At 40.9% G+C, this 27562-nt stretch overlaps 1 protein-coding gene across 2 annotated transcripts in view; it reads right to left on the reverse strand.

Annotated features, from left to right (window-relative positions):
* LOC143958215 (sodium/potassium/calcium exchanger 1-like) overlaps nucleotides 1–27562 on the reverse strand; it is a 152486-nt gene that overhangs the window by 64009 nt on the left and 60915 nt on the right. For both annotated transcript variants that reach the window (XM_077467704.1, XM_077467703.1), the window contains exon 4: nucleotides 16332–16440. In XM_077467704.1, coding sequence (XP_077323830.1) covers nucleotides 16332–16440 — 109 coding nt within the window. The remainder of the gene's footprint in view (nucleotides 1–16331; nucleotides 16441–27562) is intronic.

Here is a 27562-nt window from a genome sequence, read left to right on the forward strand (position 1 = left end):
GGGTGGGGGGTCCAAACAGACCCCCTCCCGCTGGATACGGCGGTCCGGTTCGTTCAGGAGCGATCCGGGATGAGGGGATGGCTGTTGGTTTCTGGCCACCCCCTCTCGATTGCTCCTGGTGAATGAGAAGCTTCCTCCCACTGTGTATTGTATACACAGGCAGGGAGGAAGTGATGTCATTCTCCTTGGAGCGGTCTTTTTGACTGGTGTGGTAAAATTTCCTGCGACTTATGAAAATCCCTCACCCCGTCACTTCCGGTGCGGCTCCGTCACTGTAACAGCTGACGGCGGGCCTTTACTGCGCATGCGCCAAGTCCGTGATATTAACGGCGCATGCGCAAGATCTTTATTTAAGCGGTGGTCAAAAATTATACACGGAGACTTGCGGGTGGGCGGGCGGAGCTGAACAGATGCTTAGAACGTCAGCAGCAGCCCCGCCCACCCCACTAACATGCCCCTGAATCGCTGGATGTTTGTTTATGGTCGAGAAAATTTATGGCTTCAGCTGCTATTAACAGCAATCGCATGCGCGGGATCTTTGCTTATGGTCAAGAAAAATTATGGCTTCAGCTGCTATTAACAGCAATCGCATGCGCGGGATCTTTGTTTACTGACCAGAAAAATTATGCACTCAAGAACATTCTTATTGGTGATGAAAATTGATAGACTCGGGCGGGCGATGGCTTTATTATATCATCGGCAGCACCAATATGTATAGTATTTTTTAAATCAGAAGGATATGCAGTGTATTTATTAAATCAGCAGAATATGGGCACAATGTCTGCGTTTGGGGACAGTGTGTGCGTTTGGGGCACAATGCCTGTGTTTGGAGACAGTGTGTGCGTTTGGGGCACAATGTCTGCGTTTGGGGACAGTGTGTGCATTTGGGGCATAATGCCTGCGTTCTAGCCTCAAGTGGGCGGAGACTTGCGGGTGGGCGGGCAGAGCTGAACAGATGCTTAGAACGTCAGCAGCAGCCCTGCCCACCCCAAGATTTTCTTCACTGGTCAAGAAAAATTATGGCTTCAAGCTGTATTAGCGCATGCGCGGGATATTTGTTCAGCATGCGATCAAAATTATGGACTCAAGCGGGCGGAGACTTGCTGGGAGGGAGAGATAGAGCGGAGCTTAGAGAGGGGGGCGGAACTTGGAGAGGGGGCGGGGCCCCGTGCATAGCACTGACTACATATACAGTACATTGTTCTGCCAATAAATACACCTCACTGCGCCCAGCAAACACCACCTCACTGTGACTAGAAATCGCCGCCTCACTGTGCCCAGAAAACACCTCACTGCGCCCAGCAAACACCACCTCACTGTGACTAGAAATCGCCGCCTCACTGCGCCCAGCAAACACCTCACTGTGCCCAGCGAACACCGCCTCACCGTGCCCAGCAAACCCTGGCTCACTGTGCCCTTCAAACGCAACCACTGTGCCCATAAATTGCCGCCACTGTGCTATCAAACACAGCCACTGTACCCATCAATTGCTGCCAGATTGTCAAGCTGTAGCTGTGCTCCCTGGGGATATGCTGATCACCCATCTGTGCTGCTGGAGGGAGCCCAGATGGGCATAAATGAGGGACCTGCATGTCATGGTAAGTGAGACCATCCCATATCCCACTCCATCTTTCCCAAGAACAAAGACCCCCTTCCACCCCCCCCCCCCCCTCCCAGGAGAGGGAACCCCTCCCCCCTCTGAGGACCCCCTCCCCCCAAGACAGAGACCCCCTTCTCCCCCCTGAGGACAGGGAAACCTTCTCCCCCCTGAGGACAGGGACCCCCTTCTCTCCTGAGGACAGGGACCCCCTTCTCTCCTGAGGACAGGGACCCCCTTCTCTTCTGGGGACAGGGGCCCCCTTCTCTCCTGGGGACAGGGACCCCCTTCTCTCCTGGGGACAGGGACCTCCCTCTCTCCTGGGGACAGGGACCCCCTTCTGTCTTGGGGACAGGGACCCCCTTCTGTCTTGGGAACAGGGACCCCCTTCTCTCCTGGGGACAGGGACCCCCTTCTCTCCTGGGACAGGGACCCCCTTCTCTCCTGGGGACAGGGACCTCCCTCTCTCCTGGGGACAGGGACCCCCTTCTCTCTTGGGAACAGGGACCCCCTTCTCTCCTGGGGACAGGGACCCCCTTCTCTCCTGGGGACAGGAACTCCATCTCCCCCTGGGAACGAGGACTTCATCTCACCTAGGGACCCCATCTGCCCTGGGGATCAGGACCCCACCTCCCCTAAGAACAGGAGCCTGATCACCCTGTGTGCACCAACCTCACTGCCCTGCCGGCCATGTGTCCCGTGTGAGGGCCCTCCTGTGACAGCTCTTATAAGGACTTCACCCCACTGTGTGATCCCCCTACATGACTGATCCCTCTGTGTCCAAAACTTACACGGGGAACCCCTCTGTTTGCTCCCCCTACATGTCTGCATACTCTGACCACCCCCTGTACCATTTCCACATCCACTGACTGCCTCCTGTATCCTGTGCACATGTTCCGACCCCCTCTTGTACCATGTCTGTAGCCTCTAGCCACCTCCTGTGTCCTGTCTGCAATCTCTGACTATCTCTTGTCTTTTAACGTGTCTGCAGTCTCTTAGGGGGAGTCTGGAGAGGAATCAAGAGTGAGAGCACCGCCAGGATTGGGATTACACGAGGAGTCAGATGTGTATGGACTGTGGAGAAGAGACTATAGAATAAAAACCAGAACCACCAACCTGGAGCCGTCTAACTGAGCCCTGCACGCTGCACTGGAGAGGAGGTCAGTGACAAGAGGGCACTCATATAAAGGTTTCCCATCATCTCTTGTAACACCCCCCTAGTGTATTCACTCTGCGGAAGGTGGTCTCTGGTCACCAGAGTTCCCCCCCCCCCCCCCCCACATAACATTTCCCGGCATTCCCCTTTATATCAGAGTCCGCAGGATTCTTCCCCAAGGCAAAGGAAAATGCTACAGAGCATGATCTAAGGAGGAACTCTGATGTAAGGGGTGCTGCGGTCACCAGAGACCACCTTATATCAGAGTCCACTGCATTCCCATTTACATCAGAGTTCCCACTTACATCAGGGTCTGCAGCATTGCCCTTTGCATCAGAGTTCGCAGAGTTCCCCCTGTTAGATTAGAAGGGATGGAGGCCCGGAGACATGTCCAGAGTACACAGAGGATACATGGGATAGATTAGAAGGGATGAAGGCCCAGAGACATGTCCAGAGAACACAGAGAATACATGGGATAGATTAGAAGGGATGGAGACCCAGAGACATGTCCAGAGAACACAGAGGATACATGGGATAGAACGCATGTATCCTCTGTGTACTCTGGACATGTCTCTGGGCCTCCATCCCTTCTAATCTAACAGGGGGAACTCTGTGAACCTTGACGCAAAGGGCAATGCTGCAGACCCTGATGTAAGTGGGAACTCTGATGTAAAAGGGAATGCAGTGGACTCTGATATAAGGTGGTCTCTGGTGACCGCAGCACCCCTTACATCAGAGTTCCTCCTTAGATCATGCTCTGTAGCATTTTCCTTTGCCTTGGGGAAGAATCCTGCGGACTCTGATATAAAGGGGAATGCCGGGAAATGTTATGTGGGGGGGGGGGGGGGGGGGGACTCTGGTGACCAGAGACCACCTTCCGCAGAGTGAATACACTAGGGGGGTGTTACTGAGATGATGGGAAACCTTTATATGAGTGCCCTCTTGTCACTGACCTCCTCTCCAGTGCAGCGTGCAGGGCTCAGTTAGACGGCTCCAGGTTGGTGGTTCTGGTTTTTATTCTATAGTCTCTTCTCCACAGTCCATACACATCTGACTCCTCGTGTAATCCCAATCCTGGCGGTGCTCTCACTCTTGATTCCTCTCCAGACTCCCCCTAAGAGACTGCAGACACGTTAAAAGACAAGAGATAGTCAGAGATTGCAGACAGGACACAGGAGGTGGCTAGAGGCTACAGACATGGTACAAGAGGGGGGCGGAACATGTGCACAGGATACAGGAGGCAGTCAGTGGATGTGGAAATGGTACAGGTCAGAGTATGCAGACATGTAGGGGGAGCAAACAGAGGGGTTCCCCGTGTAAGTTTTGGACACAGAGGGATCAGTCATGTAGGGGGATCACACAGTGGGGTGAAGTCCTTATAAGAGCTGTCACAGGAGGACCCTCACACGGGACACATGGCCGGCAGGGTAGTGAGGTTGGTGCACACAGGGTGATCAGGTTCCTATTCTTAGGGGAGGTGGGGTCCTGATCCCCAGGGCAGATGGGGTCCCTAGGTGAGATGAAGTCCCCGTTCCCAGGGGAGATGGAGTTCCTGTCCCCAGGAGAGAAGGGGGTCCCTGTCCCCAGGAGAGAAGGGGGTCCCTGTTCCCAAGAGAGAGGGGGGTCCCTGTCCCCAGGAGAGAGGGGGGTCCCTGTCCCCAGGAGAGAAGGGGGTCCCTGTCCCCAGGAGAGAAGGGGGCCCCTGTCCCCAGGAGAGAAGGGGGTCCCTGTCCTCGGGAGAGAAGGGGGTCCCTGTCCTCAGGGGGGAGAAGGTTTCCCTGTCCTAAGGGGGGAGAAGGGGGTCTCTGTTTCAGGGGGAGGGGGTCCTCAGAGGGGGGGAGGGGTTCCCTCTCCTGGGGGGGGTGGAAGGGGGTCTTTGTTCTCGGGAAAGATGGAGTGGGATATGGGATGGTCTCACTTACCATGACATGCAGGTCCCTCATTTATGCCCATCTGGGCTCCCTCCAGCAGCACAGATGGGTGATCAGCATATCCCCAGGGAGCACAGCTACAGCTTGACAATCTGGCAGCAATTGATGGGTACAGTGGCTGTGTTTGATAGCACAGTGACGGCAATTTATGGGCACAGTGGTTGCGTTTGAAGGGCACAGTGAGCCAGGGTTTGCTGGGCACGGTGAGGCGGTGTTCGCTGGGCACAGTGAGGTGTTTGCTGGGCACAGTGAGGCGGCGATTTCTAGTCACAGTGAGGTGGTGTTTGCGGGGCGCAGTGAGGCGTATTTATTGGCAGAACAATGTACTGTATATGTAGTCAGTGCTATGCACGGGGCCCCGCCCCCTCTCCAAGTTCCGCCCCCCTCTCTAAGCTCCGCTCTATCTCTCCCTCCCAGCAAGTCTCCGCCCGCTTGAGTCCATAATTTTGGTTGACCGCTGAACAAATATCCCGCGCATGCGCTAATACAGCTTGAAGCCATAATTTTTCTTGACCAGTGAAGAAAATCTTGGGGTGGGCGGGGCTGCTGCTGACGTTCTAAGCATCTGTTCAGCTCTGCCCACCCACCCGCAAGTCTCCGCCCACTTGAGGCTAGAACGCAGGCATTGTGCCCCAAACGCAGGCATTGTGCCCCAAACGCACACACTGTCCCCAAACGCACACACTGTCCCCAAACGCAGACATTGTGCCCATATTCTGCTGATTTAATAAATACACTGCATATTCTTCTGATTTAAAAAATACTATACATATTGGTGCTGCCGATGATATAATAAAGCCATCGCCCGCCCGAGTCTATCAATTTTCATCACCAATAAGAATGTGCTTGAGTGCATAATTTTTCTGGTCAGTAAACAAAGATCCCGCGCATGCGATTGCTGTTAATAGCAGCTGAAGCCATAATTTTTCTTGACCATAAGCAAAGATCCCGCGCATGCGCGATTGCTGTTAATAGCAGCTGAAGCCATAAATTTTCTCGACCATAAACAAACATCCAGCGATTCAGGGGTATAATTTTTAACCACCGCTTAAGATTCAGGGGCATGTTAGTGGGGTGGGCGGGGCTGCTGCTGACGTTCTAAGCATCTGTTCAGCTCCGCCCGCCCACCCACAAGTCTCCGTGTATAATTTTTAACCACCGCTTAAATAAAGATCTTGCGCATGCGCCGTTAATATCACGGACTTGGCGCATGTGCAGTAAAGGCCCGCCGTCAGCTGTTACAGTGACGGAGCCGCACCGGAAGTGACGGGGTGAGGGATTTTCATAAGTCGCAGGAAATTTTACCACACCGGACTACGAGGAGAAAACAGAAAGTAAGTGTGCACCAACACTACACTGACATGTAGGCACACACAGGCACACAAACCCCCCCCCCCCGATCGCCACCCGATCCCCCCCCGCCCCCCTCCCCTCCCCCAGTCACAGTGTCACTGATTGCAGTGATCATTTATTTACTGATCACTGCATTCAGTGTCAGTTGTAAAAGTAAAAACTGTCAGGGCAGTTAGTGTTAGGTCCAGGGTAGCCCCCTACCACCCCCCAATAAAGGTTTAACCCCCTGATTGCCCCTAGAGTTAACCCTTTCGCCCCCTTTTGCCAGTGTCACTAAGCGATCATTTTTCTGATCACTGCATTAGTGTCGCTAGTGTCGCTAGGTAGCTAGTTATTTTTTTAGGTTCCCCGTCAGGTTTTTATATAGTGCCAGGGACCCCCATATACTACCTAATAAAAATTTGAACCCACTGATTGCCCCTAGTTAACCCTTTCACCAGTGATCACCGTATAAGTGTTACGGGTGACTCTGGTTAGTTTGCTTTTTATAGCATCAGGGCACCCACCATTTATTACCTAATAAAGGTTTAACCCCCTGATCACCCGGCGGGTGATATCAATTAGGTTTTAGGGTCAGGGTCTGCGTCGCCCCAGGCAGCGCTAGGTTAGTGCCAGTACCGCTAACACCCACGCGCAAAGCATACACCTCCCTTAGTGGTATAGAATCTGAACAGATCAATATCTGATCTGATCAGATCTATACTAGCATCCCCAGCAGTTTAGGGTTCCAAAAAAACGCATTGTTAGCGGGATCAGCCCAGATACCTGCTGGCACCTGCGTTTTGCCCCTCTGCCCAGCCCACCCAAGTGCAGTATCGATCGATCACTGTCACTTACAAAACAATAAACACATAACTGCAGCGATCGCAGAGTCAGGCCTGATCCCTGCGATCGCTAACAGTTTTTTTTGGTAGCATTTTATATTTAAATCCGGAAGGCAGTGCTTGGTTTTCGGGGTCCCGTACGTGGCTAGGCTCCCAAAAAGTCCCCCACATGTGGTATTCATACTCGGGAGAAGCAGCAGAATTTATTTTGGGGTGTAATTTGACTTATGCCCATAGCATGTGTGAGCAATATATCATTTAGTGACAACTTTGTGCAAAAAAAAAAAATTGTAAAATTCCTGCAACTTGTGGCAAAATATAAAATATTTCATGGACTCAACATGCCTCTCAGTAAATAGCTTGGGGTGTCTACTTTCCAAAATGGGGTCATTTGGGGGGGTTTTGTGCTATTTTGGCATTTTATGGCCTTCGAAACTGTGATAGGTAGTGAGGTAGTGAGGAGTGAAATCAAAAATTTGACCCCTTAGAAACCCTGAAGGCAGTGATTGGTTTTCGGGGTGCTGTACGCGGCTAGACTCCCAAAAAGTCCCACATATGTGGTATCTCCGTACTCAGGAGAAGCAGCAGAATATATTTTGGGGTGCAATTCCACATATAACTATGGCATGTGTGAGCAATATATCATTTAGTGACAACTTTTTGTAAACTTTTTTTTTTTTTATTTATTTATTTTTTTTTGTGTCATTATTCAATCACTTGGGACAAAAAAAAAAATATTCAATGGGCTCAACATGCCTCTCCACAACTTCCTTGGGGTGTCTACTTTCCAAAATGGGGACATTTGGGGGGGGGGGTTGTACTGCCCTGCCATTTTAGCACCTCAAGAAATGAGATAGTCAGTCGTAAATTAAAAGCTGTGTAAATTCCAGAAAATGTACTCTAGTTTGTAGACGCTATAACTTTTGCGCAAACCAATAAATATACGCTTTTTGACATTTTTTTTACTAAAGACATGTGGCTGAATAAATTTTGCCCTAAATGTATGACTAAAATTGAGTTTATTCGATTTTTCTTATAACAAAAAGTAGAAAATATCATTTTTTCTCAAAATTTTTCATTTATATCGCAAAAAATAAAAATCGCAGAGGCAATCAAATACCATCAAAAGAAAGCTCTGTTTGTGGGAAGAAAAGGACGCAAATTTCGTTTGGGTACAACATTGCATGACCGCGCAATTACCAGTTAAAGCAGTGCAGTGCGAAATTGTAAAAAGACCTCTGGTCCTTAGGCTGTTAATTGGTCCGGGGCTGAAGTGGTTAAGGCTTACCTGTAGGTCCAAGAAATATCTCCTAAACCTATACGGTTTAGAAGTTATTTTCCCAAAGACAGGCACCGCTGTCTACGGCGTATGCGCCGTAGACAGCGGCGCGCAGGCGCACTGAGCGCGGCATCATCAATGACGAAGATGCCGCGCGATGCCGCGCGTGTCGGCTCCCGCGCGCATGCGCGGGAGTGACGTCATCGCGGCTTCGCCGAATGACAGAGGCGGAGCTGCGAGACCCCACCGAGAAGATGGATGCGCCGGACTATAGGGGACAGCGGTGACTTCGCTGGCTCCTGTGTCAGGTAAGTGACACATAATGGGCTACTATGCGATGCATAGTAGTCCATTATGCTTTACCTTTGCAGGGAATGAAAGAGGAAGTAAACCCATCAGGGTTTACTTCCTCTTTAAGGCTAGCAACCCTGATGGGGCCCCCTAGTGGCATGGGGCCCTCGGGCAGTGCCCGAGTGCCCCAATGGTCAGTCCGCCCCTGCTTACACGTGAGCAGCCACAATTAGCTGCGGAAGCCAACAGCCATGGCCTGTATCCTATGAATACAATAAGCCCCCAGTGCTTTGCATGTCTGTATCCCCTATTATCCAGCACTCTGCTCCACCTATATCCAGGGCTGCCATTAGAAATCAGAGGATGCAGACCAACTGTAAAATGCTTAAGGGTTAGTTTACACTTGCTTCAAAATAAGGCTTTGGACACGCTTTGTTTAAGTTCTCTGGATGCCAGTCAAAGCCCCTGTCACTAAATAAAATGGCTTACAGTCCTATTTACACCTTGCTTTTGCTTTAGTGCTTTGATGAACCTTTGGTGAGGCTTTGGTGGGGCTTCAGTGGGGCTTTGATGAACCTTTGGAGGGGCTTCGATGAGGCTTTGGTGAGGCTTCGGTGGGGCTTCAGCGGGGCTCTGATGAACCTTTGGTGGGGCTTCGATGAGGCTTTGTTAAGGCTTCAGTGGGGCTTCAAGCAAGCTTTGCAGTAGACTTCTATACAGGCTTTAAAGATGCTTTGAAGCACAACTAAAGGAACATGGGGTATAATTTTTGAAGCAAAGCCAAAGCAAAGCAAAAGCAAGGTGTAAACAGGACTGTAAGCTAACCTTTTTATGTAGTGACAGGAGCTTTGACTGGCGTTCAGAGAGCTTCAACAAAGCATGTCCAAAGCCTTTTTTTGAAGCAAAGAGTAAACTAGCCAGAAGCCGAAGCAAGTGTAAATGAGCCCTAAGGGTAACATAAAGCAAACATGCTCTGTCAGCAAAAAAAATTACATCAAACATTCCAGCAAGCTGCAGAAATGTAAAGATCTAAGCGTTTGAGTTTGGCCTATCCCCGCTGCAGTTTTCATCAGGGCACACCCCCTCCCTGACAGGTCTGGGGCATTCTGGGAGTTGCAGTCAGAGAAGGGCTGTCCAAGGATTGAAGGATAAGTGACTCTGGTCCATCCACCTTGGTATGCCCATGTCTCTGGGGATGTAGCCGGAGATGATTGTTTCCTGGGTACAGACCACTTAAAACAGGGACTGTCGCCAGGAAATGGGGATGAATGGCAACCATATTGTTATACTCCATCGTAATTGCAATACAATTTTTATCTTTTTTTGATAAATTTTTATCTTTACTGTAATTGAATTTAATGCATTGTTTCTTGTGTTTTGCACATTTTAGAAGGCTTCACCCCCCCCCCCCCCAAGATGTGTGGGAATTATGTGTCAGCAAAAATGAAGCACTAATATGCATGCTCACACCTCTAAAAATAAATTCCCTTTGCAAGCCAAAATTAACCCCAAGCAACAATTCCTCCTCCTTGCAATACAAATCCCCCCTACTTAAATCTCCCCCCCCTCCCAGCACAAATCTTTGCCTCCCTCAATCCCCCCTCCCAGCTGAAATCTTCTCTCCTCCCAAAATCACCTCTCCCCCAGCACAAATCCCTCCCCCCCAAAATCCCTGCCCCCGCTATCACAAATCATCTACCCCTCAGATTTCTACTCTGAGCAAAAATCCTCCTCGCACCTCCAAATCCCCCCTCCAAGCAAAAATCTCCCTGCCTAGCACAAATCCTCCGCCCCAATCTCTTTCCTAGCACAACCCCCCTCCCCAAATCACCCGCCCCACATGCAGCGCAACAGTGACATGGGGGAGGAGCTGGAAGAGGGGAAGAGTACGGGTCGCACCTCTGCCTGGCTCTCTCTCCAAACTTGGCTTGTCATCTCCAGCGCTAAGCTGACAGGAGTAGCGATGCTGCTGTCACTACTACTCTGTCTGCTCGTAGCAGCAGGAACTCTACGCGTGCCCCCCCCCCCACATGACACCACCATGCCTGGGGCACCCACTGCTCCTGCTAGGGTTGCCACCTTTCTGTCCTGGTAAACCCGGACAGGTGTCAACCCCAGCAGACCTCCCCCTCCTTTATCTCTCTGCAGCAGCAATTGGCAGAAGTGACGTAATTATGTCACTTCGGCCCAGCGCTGCTGCTGAGGAGCATGGACAGCGCTGGGGGAAGGTAGACCGATCTCACCTTCCCCCGGCGCCGCACATGCTCCTCAGCGGCAGCGCTGGGCGGAAGTGACAGCTAAATCAGAGCGGCCGGTCATTGCGGAACAGCAGGGCTGCCTGTAACAGGGCACACACTCCATGACCCCCTCAGGACCAGCTCCAGCCCAAAGGGGGATCATGCATTGTGTGTCCTGTGCTCTGCCCGGCAGTTCCGAAATGATTGGCCGCACTGAATTTACATCCGTACGGCCATTTATTAAAGGTTGCCGCCTGGTCCCGGGTAAGTCGGGTGTCTGGGTTCCAGGCGGCCTGAAACCCGGGCACCCGACTCAAAACCCGGACTGTCCAGGTGAAACACGGATGGGTGGCAACCCTACCTCCTGCCCTGCCCCTCTTTGGTCCAGCCCTGAGGCATAGTGTGCCTAATCATCTATCCTTCATATTATGATCAAAAGTGTCCACAGTACAATCCACATCTGGTTGTGTATGCCAGACACTTCTTCTAGTCACTAGACAAGACAATTATACTAATTGGGCTGTACAGCCACTGATACCTCCTTATATTCTCCTTTATTTCTGTAGGAGGAATGCTAAATGTATGACCTGATTTGGTTGCATTTATTTTTTTCATGCAAATATTTAATATCGTTTCTGATGCTCTGTGGATTTTAGCTCTTTATATCACTGGTAAGTGGGGACCATCTGTTTAGTTCTCACTCCATAACCCGGCACACTAACATAATAGCAATTTATCTACTTATCTTCAATCTCTTTTAAACTATACTTGAATGCCAAAGAGATAATCCATTTACAGCAAGTAGGCCATTGCAGGACAGAAGTGAGGCAGATATACAAGATACAATCACAGCGTAGCGAAGCGATTCGCACTGTGGTTTTTAGAGATGAATGCAATTGTGTATCATCATAACATACCGACTGTAAGTAAGACGTCTGCTATCGCAGGTTCGCTATTGTTTTTCATAAGCACAAAGAATGAAGTCAATGAAATCATCATCCTTGGACATCAGAGAAATGAGCTTGTAACAGCAAACATTTACAAGTTTCCTCTAAGGACATCCATATTCTGATTTTTATTTACTTTATCATGGAAAAGAATTGTCAGCACCAACGTTATTAACTATCCCCCTTTTCAAGGCAGGGGCGGACTGACCATTGGGCTACTCGGGCACTGCCCGAGGGCCCCATGCCACTAGGGGGCCCCATCAGGGTTGCCGGCCTCAGTAAAACCAGGGACAGTATGTAAAAAAAATTGTGTTTTTTTCGCATCTGTCTTTGAAATGTCCCTTACCGACATCTTTTTGGTCTAAAAATCCAGAGATTATAGCTGCCCCACCTCTCCAGTACTTTCTCAGCCAATAGAAACATGTCTGTGTATACTGTGTGATTGTATACTGTGTGTGTGTATACTGTGTGATTGTATACTGTGTATACTGTGTATGTGTATACTGTGTGGCCCCATAATCTCTGATTGCCTGGGGGCCCCATAATCTCCTATTGCCCGGGGGCCCCATGAGTTGTCAGTCAGCCCCTGTTACAAGGCCACATATTCCAGTAGAGGTGGGTTTCATCAATTTGATAAAGTCTGGGGTAGGTGGCTTTCCTCATCTTCCATTACTTCGGTTTGATATATTGTTGGAACCCAGACTAGATGTGCTTCATGTCCACGTCCTTATAATCATACATTGAACAAAATTCTATTTGGTAGTCATGGACTTTGTATGGACTATATATGTCCAAACTAAGTATCATAAAAACAGTTCTTTATTGAATCTCACTATACACATGAAAAAACTCTCTGCTTTGAGGTTCACATCATGTATAGATTCTAGGGTTTGCGCCGATACTAGTATCGGTATCGGTGCCGATACTGAGTATTTGCACAAGTATCGGTACTCGTGCAAATGCACCGATACTTTCAGGCTCAGTTCTTTGAGCTGTCAGTGGATCTACTCTATGTTAAAATGGGTGTAAACCCGAAATTATTATTATTTTTTTAAGATGTCATAATGTAGAGTATAAGATTTCCTATCATTTGAGCCCAGTCTTGCCACAAAGAGTTAAAGCGGGAGTCCGCCGGGAGTTCCGCCGTTTTTTTTTTTAAAAGCCAGCAGCTACAAATACTGCAGCTGCTGACTATTAAAATAATGACACTTACCCGCCCAGCGCGCCCGCGATGTCGACACCCGAAGCCGATCTCTCGATCGTCTCTCGGGTGCTGCCGCCGCCATCTTGGATATGGGAATCAGGAAGTGGAGCCTTGCGGCTTCATTTCCCGGTACCCTACTGCGCATGCGCGAGTCGCGCTGCGCAATAAGGATGGTCCCCGCTGTCTCTGGGATCCGTGTGTTTCCCAGCAGGCAGCGGGGGACCTTCGGAAAGGGGCGTAGATTCTGCGGAATCTATGCCAGAAGTGGGTGCAGATACCTGTACTGTACAGGTACCTACACCCCTCCCCCCTAAAAGGTGCCAATTGTGGCGCCGGAGGGGGGGAGGGTTCCATTGAGCGGAAGCTCCACTTTAGGGTGGACCTCCTCTTTAATCCAGCTCTGAGCAATCCTCTTTTATTGTTCAGTGAGATAAATCTTGGCAAACAGAGAAAAACTTTGTCAAATCCCCCCCCCCCCCCCCCCCCGTTGCTGTTAGTGACAGGTGATTTACATATCTTGTGCACTAGCCTAAGAGACATGCATTATTGTTTAATTCCCTCCCCCACTCCTTTCTTCTGCTGCTCCAGGATTGGATGTTCCACACCTCAGCATAATTGGGCATGCTGAAGTCATGTGGTTACTTTCCTGTCTTTTCACTGGATGTTAGAGATCATAGCAGAAGTTCAGTGTAAGAAATACACAGGAGAAAATGCATATTGACAAGGGGAGTGTAGAGGTGGGAGCGGGGAGTCTACTGACATCACGACTCCACCCACCGAGCTCCAGACAACAGACCCATCCACAGAATCTGCAGTTTTTCAGGTCTCATAACAGACAGAGGGGAGACATTTGACAGGTAAAGATATACGCAGGAGGTATAGATATCCTTATAGATAACCCCTATTGCAGTAGTTTAGAAAGGATGACATTGGGTTTACATCCACTTTAAAGAATTTCACCCCGGGACATAGTTGGTAAGGTTGAATAAAGACACCAGTCCATCCAGTTCAACCTTTGTGTGTTTGTGTGTCTTAGGATTGAACCATCTCTCGTCCAACTTCATTGTGTGGATGCTTGTCTTCTTTAGAGACCCAAGGTTAAGTAGTTTCCTTCCAATGTTAGAGTCACCATTCAAAGATTTGTATATTGTGATCATATCCCCTATAAGGCCTCTCTTCTCCAGGGAGAATACGTTTGGGGTTTTTAGTCTTTCCTCATAGCCTAGAGGCGATTCAGTTCGCATTGTGCGCTATACAAGTATTTCATTCATTCATTCATTCATAACTGAACTTCCAACTTATTAGCTTTATTGCCCTTCTCTGGGCTCTCTCGAGTTCCAGCACATCCTTCCTGTGGACCCACATATGAAAACGGTGTGCAAACCACACATGTGAGGTATTGCCACAAACGTTAGAGCGAGAGCAATAATTCTAGCCCTAGACCTCCTCTGTAACACAAAACACGTAACCAGTAAAAAATTTGAAAACTACGCCAATGGGGATTTTTATATACCAAAGTTTGGCGCCATTCCACGAGCGCATGTAATTTTAAAGCGTGACATGTTGGGTATTTATTTACTCAGCGTATCTTCATCTTTCACATTATGCAAAAAAAGTGGGCTAACTTTACAGTTTTTTTTTTTTTAACCACTAAAGCCCCGGACCATTTTGCTGGTCAAAGACCAGACCACTTTTTGCGATTTGCCACTGCGTCGCTTTAACTGACAATTGCGCGGTCCTGTGACATGGCTCCCAAACAAAATTTACGTCCTTTTTTTGCCACAAATAGACCTTTTTTTGGTGGTATTTCATCACCCCTGCGGTTTTTATTTTTTGCGCTATAAACAAAAATAGAGCGACAATTTTGAAAAAAACGCATTATTTTTTACTTTTTGTTATAATAAATATCCCCCAAAAATATATAAAAAAACATTTTTTTCCCTCAGTTTAGGCCGATACGTATTCTTCTACATATTTTTGGTTAAAAAAATCGCAATAAGCGATTATTGATTGGTTTGCGCAAAAGTTATAGCGTTTACAAAATAGGGGATAGTTTTATGGCATTTTTATTAATAATTTTTTTTTACTAGTAATGGCGGCGATCAGCGATTTTTATTCTGACTGCGACATTATGGCGGACACATCGGACATTTTTGACACATTTTTGGGACCATTGTCATTTATACAGCAATCACTGCTATATAAATGCAGTGATCCCTGTGTAAATGACACTGGCAGTGAAGGGGTTAACCAGTGGGTGGCAGTGTAGGGGCTAAGTGTTCCTAGGGCCGTGTTACTAACTGTGGGGGGCTGGGCTTTCATTTAGTGAACACTGATCTCTGCTCCAATCACATGGAGCAGAGATCAGCGTCACTAGTTGCTAGGCAGAATGGGGAAATGCTGTTTACAACGGCATTTCTCCATTCAGCCGCCCCGTGAGACGATTGCGGGTATGCCCGCGGCGATCGAGTCCGCGGGGCCTGCAACCGGACTCACGGGGGTCCTGACTGGCACGCAAACGCACCGCCGGCGGCGTGCTTGCGATAGCAGGGCGGCAAATTTAAAGGGACGTACAGGTACGCCCATTTGCCTGCCCGTGCCATTCTGCCGACGTACATCGGCGCGCACTGGTCGGGAACCGGTTAAAGCATATAACAGTTTTTTTTTCTGAAAAAAACGTGTTCGAAAAATTGTTGTGCAAATACTATGCGAGATAAAAAGTTGCAACAACCGCCATTGTATTCTCTAGGGTCTTTGCTAAAAAAAATATATAATGTTTGGGGGTTCTATGTAATTTTCTAGCAAAAAAAATATGAATTTTACATGTAGGAGAGAAATGTCAGAATTGGCCTGGGCGCGAAGTGGTTAAAGTTTTATAAAGTGGTAGAATTTTCGTTTTATCTCTTGAGTAAATACCCCTTTTTAATGCATGATAATGATCTGCTATCATTGCTTGCTGAGTTTGTGATCTATTAGGACCCCCAGATCCTTTCCCCATCTTCGATTCCCCTAGAGCAGGGATATGCAATTAGCGGACCTCCAGCTGTTGCAGAACTACAAGTCCCATGAGGCATAGCAAGACTCTGACAGCCACAAACATGACACCCAGAGGCAGAGGCATGATGGGACTTGTAGTTTTGCAACAGGTGGAGGTCCGCTAATTGCAGATCCCTGCCCTAGAGGTTCTCCCACTAGCGAGTAACTTGCATGCATATTTTTTCGTTTCCGTGTGCATTCATTTACATTACGATAGAATAAACAGATTCATTTTTTTAGCTCAAACAGCCTGAGAACCAGGGGCTGCTGTCTTCAACGTCTTAATCTTTGATGTCAGGGATAACGGTGAGAGAACGGCAAATTCTACTTGTACCGGTCGCCTCCGCATCATGACACAAATTGCAGGGAAAACGAAAGACTGCGACAGGTTTTGTCAACCGATTTGGTCATATGGAAAATGTACAGAGGGTCTGGAAGCTCCATCAGTCTCAGTTGCGGACTGGAAGTTGCCTTACCTTCTCCTAGGGGGTCCAAGGTATGGATCATGAGCTGGAAGATGGTGCTGCGCATGGTGCTGTTATGCAGAGAGGCCGAGCTTCCACCTCTGGTTAGGAATGGCTTTAGCTGGACAGAGGTGAAACAAATGTTACATTGAATAACTTATAGATCATTAAATATATGCATAACATAAGGAAGACCCCCCCCCCCCCAAATATTTCCATGACACTAATTTTTTATCAGACTTAAATGTTCTGGTCAAATTAAACTATAGAATTCCCAAGCACAAAATGTCGGGTCTATTACCTCGTCACTCATTGTATAATCTCTTGTCATGTAATATATATTATAACACTGGATTTTCTCATTTTGTTGTCCATATTATGTCAGGGTAGAAGGAAATATATCATTTTAATTATTTTCTATTATTATTAATTATTGTATTTTTCAAATATTAATTTACTAAATATTACTGTTGTTTGTAGCGAGTGTTTTTCATATGTTTTCTTTGCATTGTAATACTTTAAATCTCTTAAATAAAAGAATGCAAAAAAAAAAAAAAAAAGTGTCACTACTTCATTTTTTCTCCATCATCCATTGTGTAATCTCATGTCATGTAATATATATTATAACACTGGATTTTCTCATGTTGTTGTCCATAGTATGTCAGGGTAGAGGAAAATATATCATTTTAATTATTTTCTATTATTATTATTTATTTAATTATTTTATTATTCAAAATATCCATTAAATATTACTGTTTGTAGTGAGTGCTTTTCATGTTTTCTTTGCATTGTAATACTTTAAATCTCTTAAATAAAAGAATGCAAAAAAAATAAAAAATAAAAGTGTCACTACTTCATTTTTTCTCCTTGTTTATATGGTCTATTACCTCCATCGTCCATTGTGTAATCTCATGTCATGTAATATATATTATAACACTGGATTTTCTCATTTTGTTGTCCATATTATGTCAGGGTAGAGGAAAATATATCATTTTAATTATTTTCTATTATTATTATTTTTTTTAATTATTTTATTATTCAAAATATCCATTAAATATTACTGTTTGTAGTGAGTGCTTTCCATGTTTTCTTTGCATTGCAATACTTTAAATCTCTTAAATAAAAGAATGCAAAAAATAAAAGTGTCACTACTTAATTTTTTTTCTCCTTGTTTATACAGTTGTTACATTGAATAACTTATAATTCATTAAATCTATACATAACATAAGGAAGACACCCTAAAATGTTTCCATGACACAAATTTTCAATCAGTCTTAAATGTCCAGGTCAAATTAAACGATAGAATTCACAAGCACAAAATGTCTTAAAAAGTTTCACTACTTAATTTTTTCTTCTCCTCGTTTATTCATTGTGTAATCTCATGTCATGTAATATATATTTTAAGGCTGCATTTTCTCATCTTTTTTTCCATATTATTACAGGGAGAGGAATTTTTATTTTTTTTATTATTTTCTATTATTATTAATTTGTGAATTTATGTTTTTATTTTATTATTCAAGTATTCATTTATGAAATATTACTGTTGTTTTCTATTATTATTAATTATTGTATTTTTCAAATATTAATTTACTAAATATTACTGTTTGTAGCGAGTGTTTTTCATATGTTTTCTTTGCATTGTAATACTTTAAATCTCTTAAATAAAAGAATGCAAAAATAAAAATAAATTAAAAGTGTCACTACTTAATTTTTTCCCCTTGTTTATATGGTCTATTACCTCCATCATCCATTGTGTAATCTCATGTCATGTAATATATATTATAACACTGGATTTTCTCATCTTGTTGTCCATAGTATGTCAAGGTAGAGGAAAATATATCATCTTAATTATTTTCTATTATTATTATAATTTTTTAAAATTATTTTATTATTCAAAATATCCATTAAATATTACTGTTTGTAGTGAGTGCTTTTCTTGTTTTCTTTGCAGTGCAATACTTTAAATCTCTTAAATAAAAGAATGCAAACAAATAAAAAATAAAAGTGTCACTACTTAATTTTTTCTCCTTGTTTTATATGGTCTATTACCTCCATCATCCATTGTGTAATCTCATGTCATGTAATATATATTATAACACTGGATTTTCTCATTTTGTTGTCCATATTATGTCAGGGTAGAAGGAAATATATCATTTTAATTATTTTCTATTATTATTATTTTTTTTAATTATTTTATTATTCAAAATATCCATTAAATATTACTGTTTGTAGTGAGTGCTTTCCATGTTTTCTTTGCATTGCAATACTTTAAATCTCTTAAATAAAAGAATGCAAAAAATAAAAGTGTCACTACTTAATTTTTTTTCTCCTTGTTTATACAGTTGTTACATTGAATAACTTATAATTCATTAAATCTATACATAACATAAGGAAGACACCCTAAAATGTTTCCATGACACAAATTTTCAATCAGTCTTAAATGTCCAGGTCAAATTAAACGATAGAATTCACAAGCACAAAATGTCTTAAAAAGTTTCACTACTTAATTTTTTCTTCTCCTCGTTTATTCATTGTATAATCTCATGTCATGTAATATATATTTTAAGGCTGCATTTTCTGATCTTTTTTTCCATATTATTACAGGGAGAGGAATTTTTTTTTTTTTTTATTATTTTCTATTATTATTAATTTGTGAATTTATGTTTTTATTTTATTATTCAAGTATTCATTTATGAAATATTACTGTTGTTTTCTATTATTATTAATTATTGTATTTTTCAAATATTAATTTACTAAATATTACTGTTTGTAGCGAGTGTTTTTCATATGTTTTCTTTGCATTGTAATACTTTAAATCTCTTAAATAAAAGAATGCAAAAATAAAAATAAATTAAAAGTGTCACTACTTAATTTTTTCCCCTTGTTTATATGGTCTATTACCTCCATCATCCATTGTGTAATCTCATGTCATGTAATATATATTATAACACTGGATTTTCTCATCTTGTTGTCCATAGTATGTCAAGGTAGAGGAAAATATATCATCTTAATTATTTTCTATTATTATTATAATTTTTTAAAATTATTTTATTATTCAAAATATCCATTAAATATTACTGTTTGTAGTGAGTGCTTTTCTTGTTTTCTTTGCAGTGCAATACTTTAAATCTCTTAAATAAAAGAATGCAAACAAATAAAAAATAAAAGTGTCACTACTTAATTTTTTCTCCTTGTTTTATATGGTCTATTACCTCCATCATCCATTGTGTAATCTCATGTCATGTAATATATATTATAACACTGGATTTTCTCATTTTGTTGTCCATATTATGTCAGGGTAGAAGGAAATATATCATTTTAATTATTTTCTATTATTATTATTTTTTTTAATTATTTTATTATTCAAAATATCCATTAAATATTACTGTTTGTAGTGAGTGCTTTCCATGTTTTCTTTGCATTGCAATACTTTAAATCTCTTAAATAAAAGAATGCAAAAAATAAAAGTGTCACTACTTAATTTTTTTTCTCCTTGTTTATACAGTTGTTACATTGAATAACTTATAATTCATTAAATCTATACATAACATAAGGAAGACACCCTAAAATGTTTCCATGACACAAATTTTCAATCAGTCTTAAATGTCCAGGTCAAATTAAACGATAGAATTCACAAGCACAAAATGTCTTAAAAAGTTTCACTACTTAATTTTTTCTTCTCCTCGTTTATTCATTGTATAATCTCATGTCATGTAATATATATTTTAAGGCTGCATTTTCTGATCTTTTTTTCCATATTATTACAGGGAGAGGAATTTTTTTTTTTTTTTATTATTTTCTATTATTATTAATTTGTGAATTTATGTTTTTATTTTATTATTCAAGTATTCATTTATGAAATATTACTGTTGTTTTCTATTATTATTAATTATTGTATTTTTCAAATATTAATTTACTGAATATTACTGTTTGTAGCGAGTGTTTTTCATATGTTTTCTTTGCATTGTAATACTTTAAATCTCTTAAATAAAAGAATGCAAAAATAAAAATAAATTAAAAGTGTCACTACTTAATTTTTTCTCCTTGTTTATATGGTCTATTACCTCCATCATCCATTGTGTAATCTCATGTCATGTAATATATATTATAACACTGGATTTTCTCATGTTGTTGTCCATAGTATGTCAAGGTAGAGGAAAATATATAATTTTAATTATTTTCTATTATTATTATAATTTTTTTAAATTATTTTATTATTCAAAATACCCATTAAATATTACTGTTTGTAGTGAGTGCTTTTCTTGTTTTCTTTGCAGTGCAATACTTTAAATCTCTTAAATAAAAGAATGCAAAAAAATAAAAAATAAAAGTGTCACTACTTAATTTTTTCTCCTTGTTTTATATGGTCTATTACCTCCATCATCCATTGTGTAATCTCATGTCATGTAATATATATTATAACACTGGATTTTCTCATTTTGTTGTCCATATTATGTCAGGGTAGAAGGAAATATATCATTTTAATTATTTTCTATTATTATTATTTTTTTTAATTATTTTATTATTCAAAATATCCATTAAATATTACTGTTTGTAGTGAGTGCTTTCCATGTTTTCTTTGCATTGCAATACTTTAAATCTCTTAAATAAAAGAATGCAAAAAATAAAAGTGTCACTACTTAATTTTTTTTCTCCTTGTTTATACAGTTGTTACATTGAATAACTTATAATTCATTAAATCTATACATAACATAAGGAAGACACCCTAAAATGTTTCCATGACACAAATTTTCAATCAGTCTTAAATGTCCAGGTCAAATTAAACGATAGAATTCACAAGCACAAAATGTCTTAAAAAGTTTCACTACTTAATTTTTTCTTCTCCTCGTTTATTCATTGTGTAATCTCATGTCATGTAATATATATTTTAAGGCTGCATTTTCTCATCTTTTTTTCCATATTATTACAGGGAGAGGAATTTTTATTTTTTTTATTATTTTCTATTATTATTAATTTGTGAATTTATGTTTTTATTTTATTATTCAAGTATTCATTTATGAAATATTACTGTTGTTTTCTATTATTATTAATTATTGTATTTTTCAAATATTAATTTACTAAATATTACTGTTGTTTGTAGCGAGTGTTTTTCATGTTTTCTTTGCATTGTAATACTTTAAATCTCTTAAATAAAAGAATGCAAAAATAAAAATAAATTAGAAGTGTCACTACTTAATTTTTTCTCCTTGTTTATATGGTCTATTACTTCCATCATCCATTGTGTAATCTCATGTCATGTAATATATATTATAACACTGGATTTTCTCATTTTGTTGTCCATATTATGTCAGGGTAGAGGAACATATATCATTTTAATTATTTTCTATTATTATTATTTTTTTTAATTATTTTATTATTCAAAATATCCATTAAATATTACTGTTTGTAGTGAGTGCTTTTCATGTTTTCTTTGCATTGCAATACTTTAAATCTCTTAAATAAAATAATGCAAAAAATAAAAGTGTCACTTCTTAATTTTTTTTTCTCCTTGTTTATACAGTTGTTACATTGAATAACTTATAATTCATTAAATCTATACATAACACAAGGAAGACACCCTAAAATGTTTCCATGACACAAATTTTCAATCAGACTTAAATGTCCAGGTCAAATTAAACGATAGAATTCACAAGCACACAATGTCTTAAAAAGTGTCACTACTTAATTTTTTCTTCTCCTCGTTTATTCATTGTGTAATCTCATGTCATGTAATATATATTTTAAGGCTGCATTTTCTCATCTTTTTTTCCATATTATTACGGGGAGAGGAAATTTATTTTTATTTTTTTATTATTTTCTATTATTATTAATTTGTGAATTTATGTTTTTATTTTATTATTCAAGTATTCATTTATGAAATATTACTGTTGTTTTCTATTATTATTAACTTATTGTATTTTTCAAATATTAATTTACTAAATATTACTGTTGTTTGTAGCGAGTGTTTTTCATATGTTTTCTTTGCATTGTAATACTTTAAATCTCTTAAATAAAAGAATGCAAAAAAAATAAATAAAATAAAAGTGTCACTACTTCATTTTTTCTCCTTGTTTATATGGTCTATTACCTCCATCATCCATTGTGTAATCTCATGTCATGTAATATATATTATAACACTGGATTTTCTCATCTTGTTGTCCATAGTATGTCAGGGTAGAGGAAAATATATCATTTTAATTATTTTCTATTATTATTATTTTTTTTATTATTTTATTATTCAAAATATCCATTAAATATTACTGTTTGTAGTGAGTGCTTTTCATGTTTTCTTTGCATTGCAATACTTTAAATCTCTTAAATAAAAGAATGCAAAAAATAAAAGTGTCACTTCTTAATTTTTTTTTCTCCTTGTTTATACAGTTGTTACATTGAATAACTTATAATTCATTAAATCTATACATAACACAAGGAAGACACCCTAAAATGTTTCCATGACACAAATTTTCAATCAGACTTAAATGTCGTCGTCATATTAAACGATAGAATTCACAAGCACAAAATGTCTTAAAAAGTGTCACTACTTAATTTTTTCTTCTCCTCGTTTATTCATTGTGTAATCTCATGTCATGTAATATATATTTTAAGGCTGCATTTTCTCATCTTTTTTTCCATATTATTACGGGGAGAGGAAATTTTTTTTTTTTATTATTTTCTATTATTATTAATTTGTGAATTTATGTTTTTATTTTATTATTCAAGTATTCATTTATGAAATATTACTGTTGTTTGTAGTGAGTGTTTTTCACATTGAATAAGTTATAATTCATTAAATATATCCATAACATAAGGAAGACCCCCCCCCCCCCCCCCAAAAAAAAAAAATGTTTCCATGACACAAATTTTAAATTAGACTTAAATGTCCTGGTCATATTAAACTATAGAATTCACAAGCACAAAATGTCTTAAAGAAACACATTTTTTCTTCTCCTCATTTATACCGTCTATTACCTCATCATTCATTGTGTAATCTCATGTCATGTAATATATATTTTAACACTGCATTTTCTCATCTTTTGTTTCTATATTATTACAGGGAGAGGAACATATTTTTTTAATTATTCTCTATTATTATTTATTTATTTATTTGTGAATTTTTTTATTCTTTATTTTATTATTCAAACATTCATTTATTAAATATTACTGCTGTTTGTAGTGAGTGCTTTTCATGTGTTTTCTTTGCATTGTAATACTTTAAATCTCTTTAAAAAAAAAAAAAAGAACATATTTTTTTCATTATTCTCTATTATTATTTATTTATTTATTTGTGAATGTTTATTTTTATTTTATTTTAATATTCAAACATTCATTTATTAAATATTACTTCTGTTTGTAGTGAGTGCTTTTCATGTGTTTTCTTTGCATTGTAATACTTTAAATCTCTTTAAAAAAAAAAAACATATTTTTTTAATTATTCTCTATTATTATTTATTTATTTATTTGTGATTTATTTTATTTTTTATTTTATTATTCAAACATTCATTTATTAAATATTACTGCTGTTTGTAGTGAGTGCTTTTAATGTGTTTTCTTTGCATTGTAATACTATAAATCTCTTTAAAAAAAAAAATAACATTTTTTTAAATTATTCTCTATTATTATTATTTATTTATTTATTTGTGAATTTTTTTATTTTTTATTTTATTATTCAAGCATTCATTTATTAAATATTACTGCTGTTTGTAGTGAGTGCTTTTAATGTGTTTTCTTTGCATTGTAATACTTTAAATCTCTTTTTAAAAAAAAAGAACATATTTTTTTTTAATTATTCTCTATTATTATTTATTTATTTATTTATTTGTGAATTTTTTAATTTTTTTTATTTTATTATTCAAGCATTCATTTATTGAATATTACTGCTGTTTGTAGTGAGTGCTTTTCATGTGTTTTCTTTGCATTGTAATACTTTAAATCTCTTTTTTAAAAAAAAGAACATATTTTTTTAATTATTCTCTATTATTATTTATTTGTGAATTTTTTTATTTTATTATTCAAACATTAATTTATTAAATATTACTGCTGTTTGTAGTGAGTGCTTTCGTGTGTTTTTTTTTTTTTTTTTTTTTTTGCTTTGTAATACTTTAAATCTCTTTTTAAAAAAAAGAACATATTTTTTCTAATTATTCTCTATTATTTATTTATTTGTGAATTTTTTATTTTATTATTCAAACATTAATTTATTAAATATTACTGCTGTTTGTAGTGAGTGCTTTTCATGTGTTTTCTTTGCATTGTAATACTTTAAATCTCTTTAAAAAAAAAGAATGCAAAAATAAAAAAAAGTGTCACTGAAATGTCTGATGGGAACATAAAATTGCCTCACATTTTAGCACAAATACATAACTTAACACATGCAATATAATTGTAAAGCTTAATCTCTATAATGGGAATAACAATGTAAAATAATTGATTGATGTTGCTTTGCTAGCAAAATCACATGGAAGGTCATTGCACACTGAACAGAGCTCCTAGTGCCATTCAAATCTCCTAATGTATCTCATTGTGATCCTAATAACATCCACTACTCCAACCCTGAGGAAGCGGAGTCTTTTCCCCGAAATGTGTTGGATTTACTTGATGCTCCTAATTAACAAACATTTCAAAAAGCCCTCTGAGTAATATGAACTTTCATACTAAGCATTCCTCGCTAACCACCCCACACTAGAAAGAAACCACATCGTTATAGATATACAGTCATGTGAAAAATGAGGTACACCTGGAATTTGTTGAGTTTTTTTTTAACATATTTCACAGGTTGGTTGAGTTACTAAAGGCAAAACTGTTTACTTTGCAAGGGAATTTATCCCCAGAAGTTAGTGAATGAGGTGAAACTCTGCTGCTGACTTCAATTACCCAATCATGTGGATGCTATTTATTTATTTTCCCCCATAGGAGCTGCTGATTTAGCAGGTTTTTTTCCCCCAAACAGTGTAGAGGCTACAAATCACACAGGCAACAGTCCATTAAATCTGGCTCCATTAAACAGTCTAGGGCGGGGATCCCCAACCACCAGGCCTCTCTGCACCCGGGCCGTAAGAGCGGAGGTTAATTCATGGGAGCCATGTCCTGAACAGCAGGGGGGAGATTGCCGGATCTGCTGTCACTGTTGCCTGCCACCAAATTGCCTTTACATTTAAAAAGTGACAAGCTGTATCTGGTGTTTTTTGGTGGCAGGCAACAGTGGGAAGCTTCAGCTGGTGGCAGGATAGTGACAATCTGCATCTGGTGGAAGGCGACGTGGCAAGTGGCAATCCGTGTCTGGTGGCAGGTGACGTGGCAGGTGACATGGCAAGTGACAATCCACATTTGGTGGCAGGCGACGTGGCAAGTGACAATCCGCATCTGGTGGCAGTAGACAAGGCAAGTGACAATCTCTATCTGGTGGCAGGCAACGTGGCAAGTGACAATCTGCATCTGGTATTTTTTGGTTGCAGGCAACAGTGGGAAGCTTCAGCTGGTGGCAGGATAATGACAATCTGCGTCTGGGGGAAGGCTACATGGAAGGTACAATCCACATCTGATGGCAGGTGACATGGCAAGTAACAAGCTGCATCTGAAGGCAGGTGACATGGCAAGTGACAATCCGCATCTGGTGGCAGGTGATGTGGCAAGAGACAATTCACATTGGTGGCAAGTGACAAGCTGCACCTGGTGGCAAGTGACAAGCTGCATTTGGTGGCAGGTGACATGGCAAGTGACAAGCTGCATGTGAAGGCAGGTGACATGGCAACTGACAATGCGCATCTGGTGGCAGTAGATGAGGCAAGTGACAATCTGCATCTGGTGGCAGACAATGTGGCAAGTGACAATCCACACTGGTGGCAAGTGACAAGCTGCATTTGGTGGCAGGTGACATGACAAGTGACAAGCTGCATCTGAAGGCAGATGACATGGCAAGTGACAATCCGCATCTGGTGGCAGGTGACGTGGCAGGTGACGTGACAAGTGACAATCCGCATCTGGTGGCAGGTGACGTGGCAGGTGACGTGACAAGTGACAATCCGCATCTGGTGGCAGGTGACGTGGCAAGTGACAATCCGCATCTGGTGGCAGGCAATGTGGCAAGTGACAATCCACATTGGTGGCAAGTGACAAGCTGCATCTGGTGGCAAGTGACAAGCTTCATTTGATGGCACTTGACATGGCAAGTGACAATCCACATCTGGTGGCAGGTGATGTGGCAAGTGACAATCCGCATCCAGTTGCAGGCAATGTGGTAAGCTACGTGGCAAGTGAAAATCCGCATTGGTGGCAAGTGAAAAGCTGCATCTGGTGGCAAGTGACAAGCTGCATCCGAAGGCAGGTGACATGACAAGTGACAAGCTGCACCTGGTGGCAGGAGAGGTGACCAGTGACACACTCATGTCTCCCACTAATTCTGCAATATGGTGACTTGAACTATTTCATTTTATATTACAATGTAATATTAAAAATAATGCGCTCCAATCATCCTGACACCACATCAACCATAGCGCCGCGATCATTGAAGCGCCAACACCAGCCATTGCCCCGAAAAATTGTCTGTGAAAATATTCTTCCACACAGTAGGTGCCCAGTGCCAAAAAGGTTGGGAACCGCTGGTCAAAGGGGATGTCTTTTAAATAATTATTTGCTTGTAGAACTTGTAACAGGAGAGGGTTGGGGCGGTATGGGATACTCCAAAAAAAATACTGACTTGTTACAGGAGGACACACGTCACCTCTCTGAACAGGCTTTAAGCCAGAAACAAAGGGGAAGGCCAAAACTGAGACACTGTAAGAGCTGTCTCAGAGAGAGCTACCGCTGGCACCACAGTCACTAGGCAGTCACTAGGCAGTCACTAGGATCCTGAGCTCAGGTCAGTACTCACAATGTCCCAGGACAGCTACACACCTTCCAGCCTCCCCCAGGCACTCTTCAGTAAGTTCTCTAGACCAAAACCTTAAGTGAAAATGCTTAATTGGATCCAATGGTAATTAAGAATAGCCCCCCCCCCCCCCCCAGCTCTGCTCTGGCTGGGACCTTGATGAACATCAGTCATGGTTATGCAATAGAGTTGGTCTGCTTACCTGTTTCCATGTGTTCATCTCTAGAGACCAGCCGACCCTCACCTGACTGCTTTTGTAATCCTTCCTCTGGCATGGCTCCACCCTAGCTCCTATCAGAGAACTCTATATTAACCTGTGCACTGCAAGCCAACCCTGCTGATCAACCTTTGTGTGTTAGCTTCCTGTTACCTGCCGTGT

Source organism: Lithobates pipiens, unplaced genomic scaffold, assembly GCF_037356315.1.
Source record: "Lithobates pipiens isolate NorthernLeopardFrog02 unplaced genomic scaffold, aLitPip1_a1.2 Scaffold_6, whole genome shotgun sequence".
Lineage (NCBI taxonomy): Eukaryota > Metazoa > Chordata > Amphibia > Anura > Ranidae > Lithobates > Lithobates pipiens.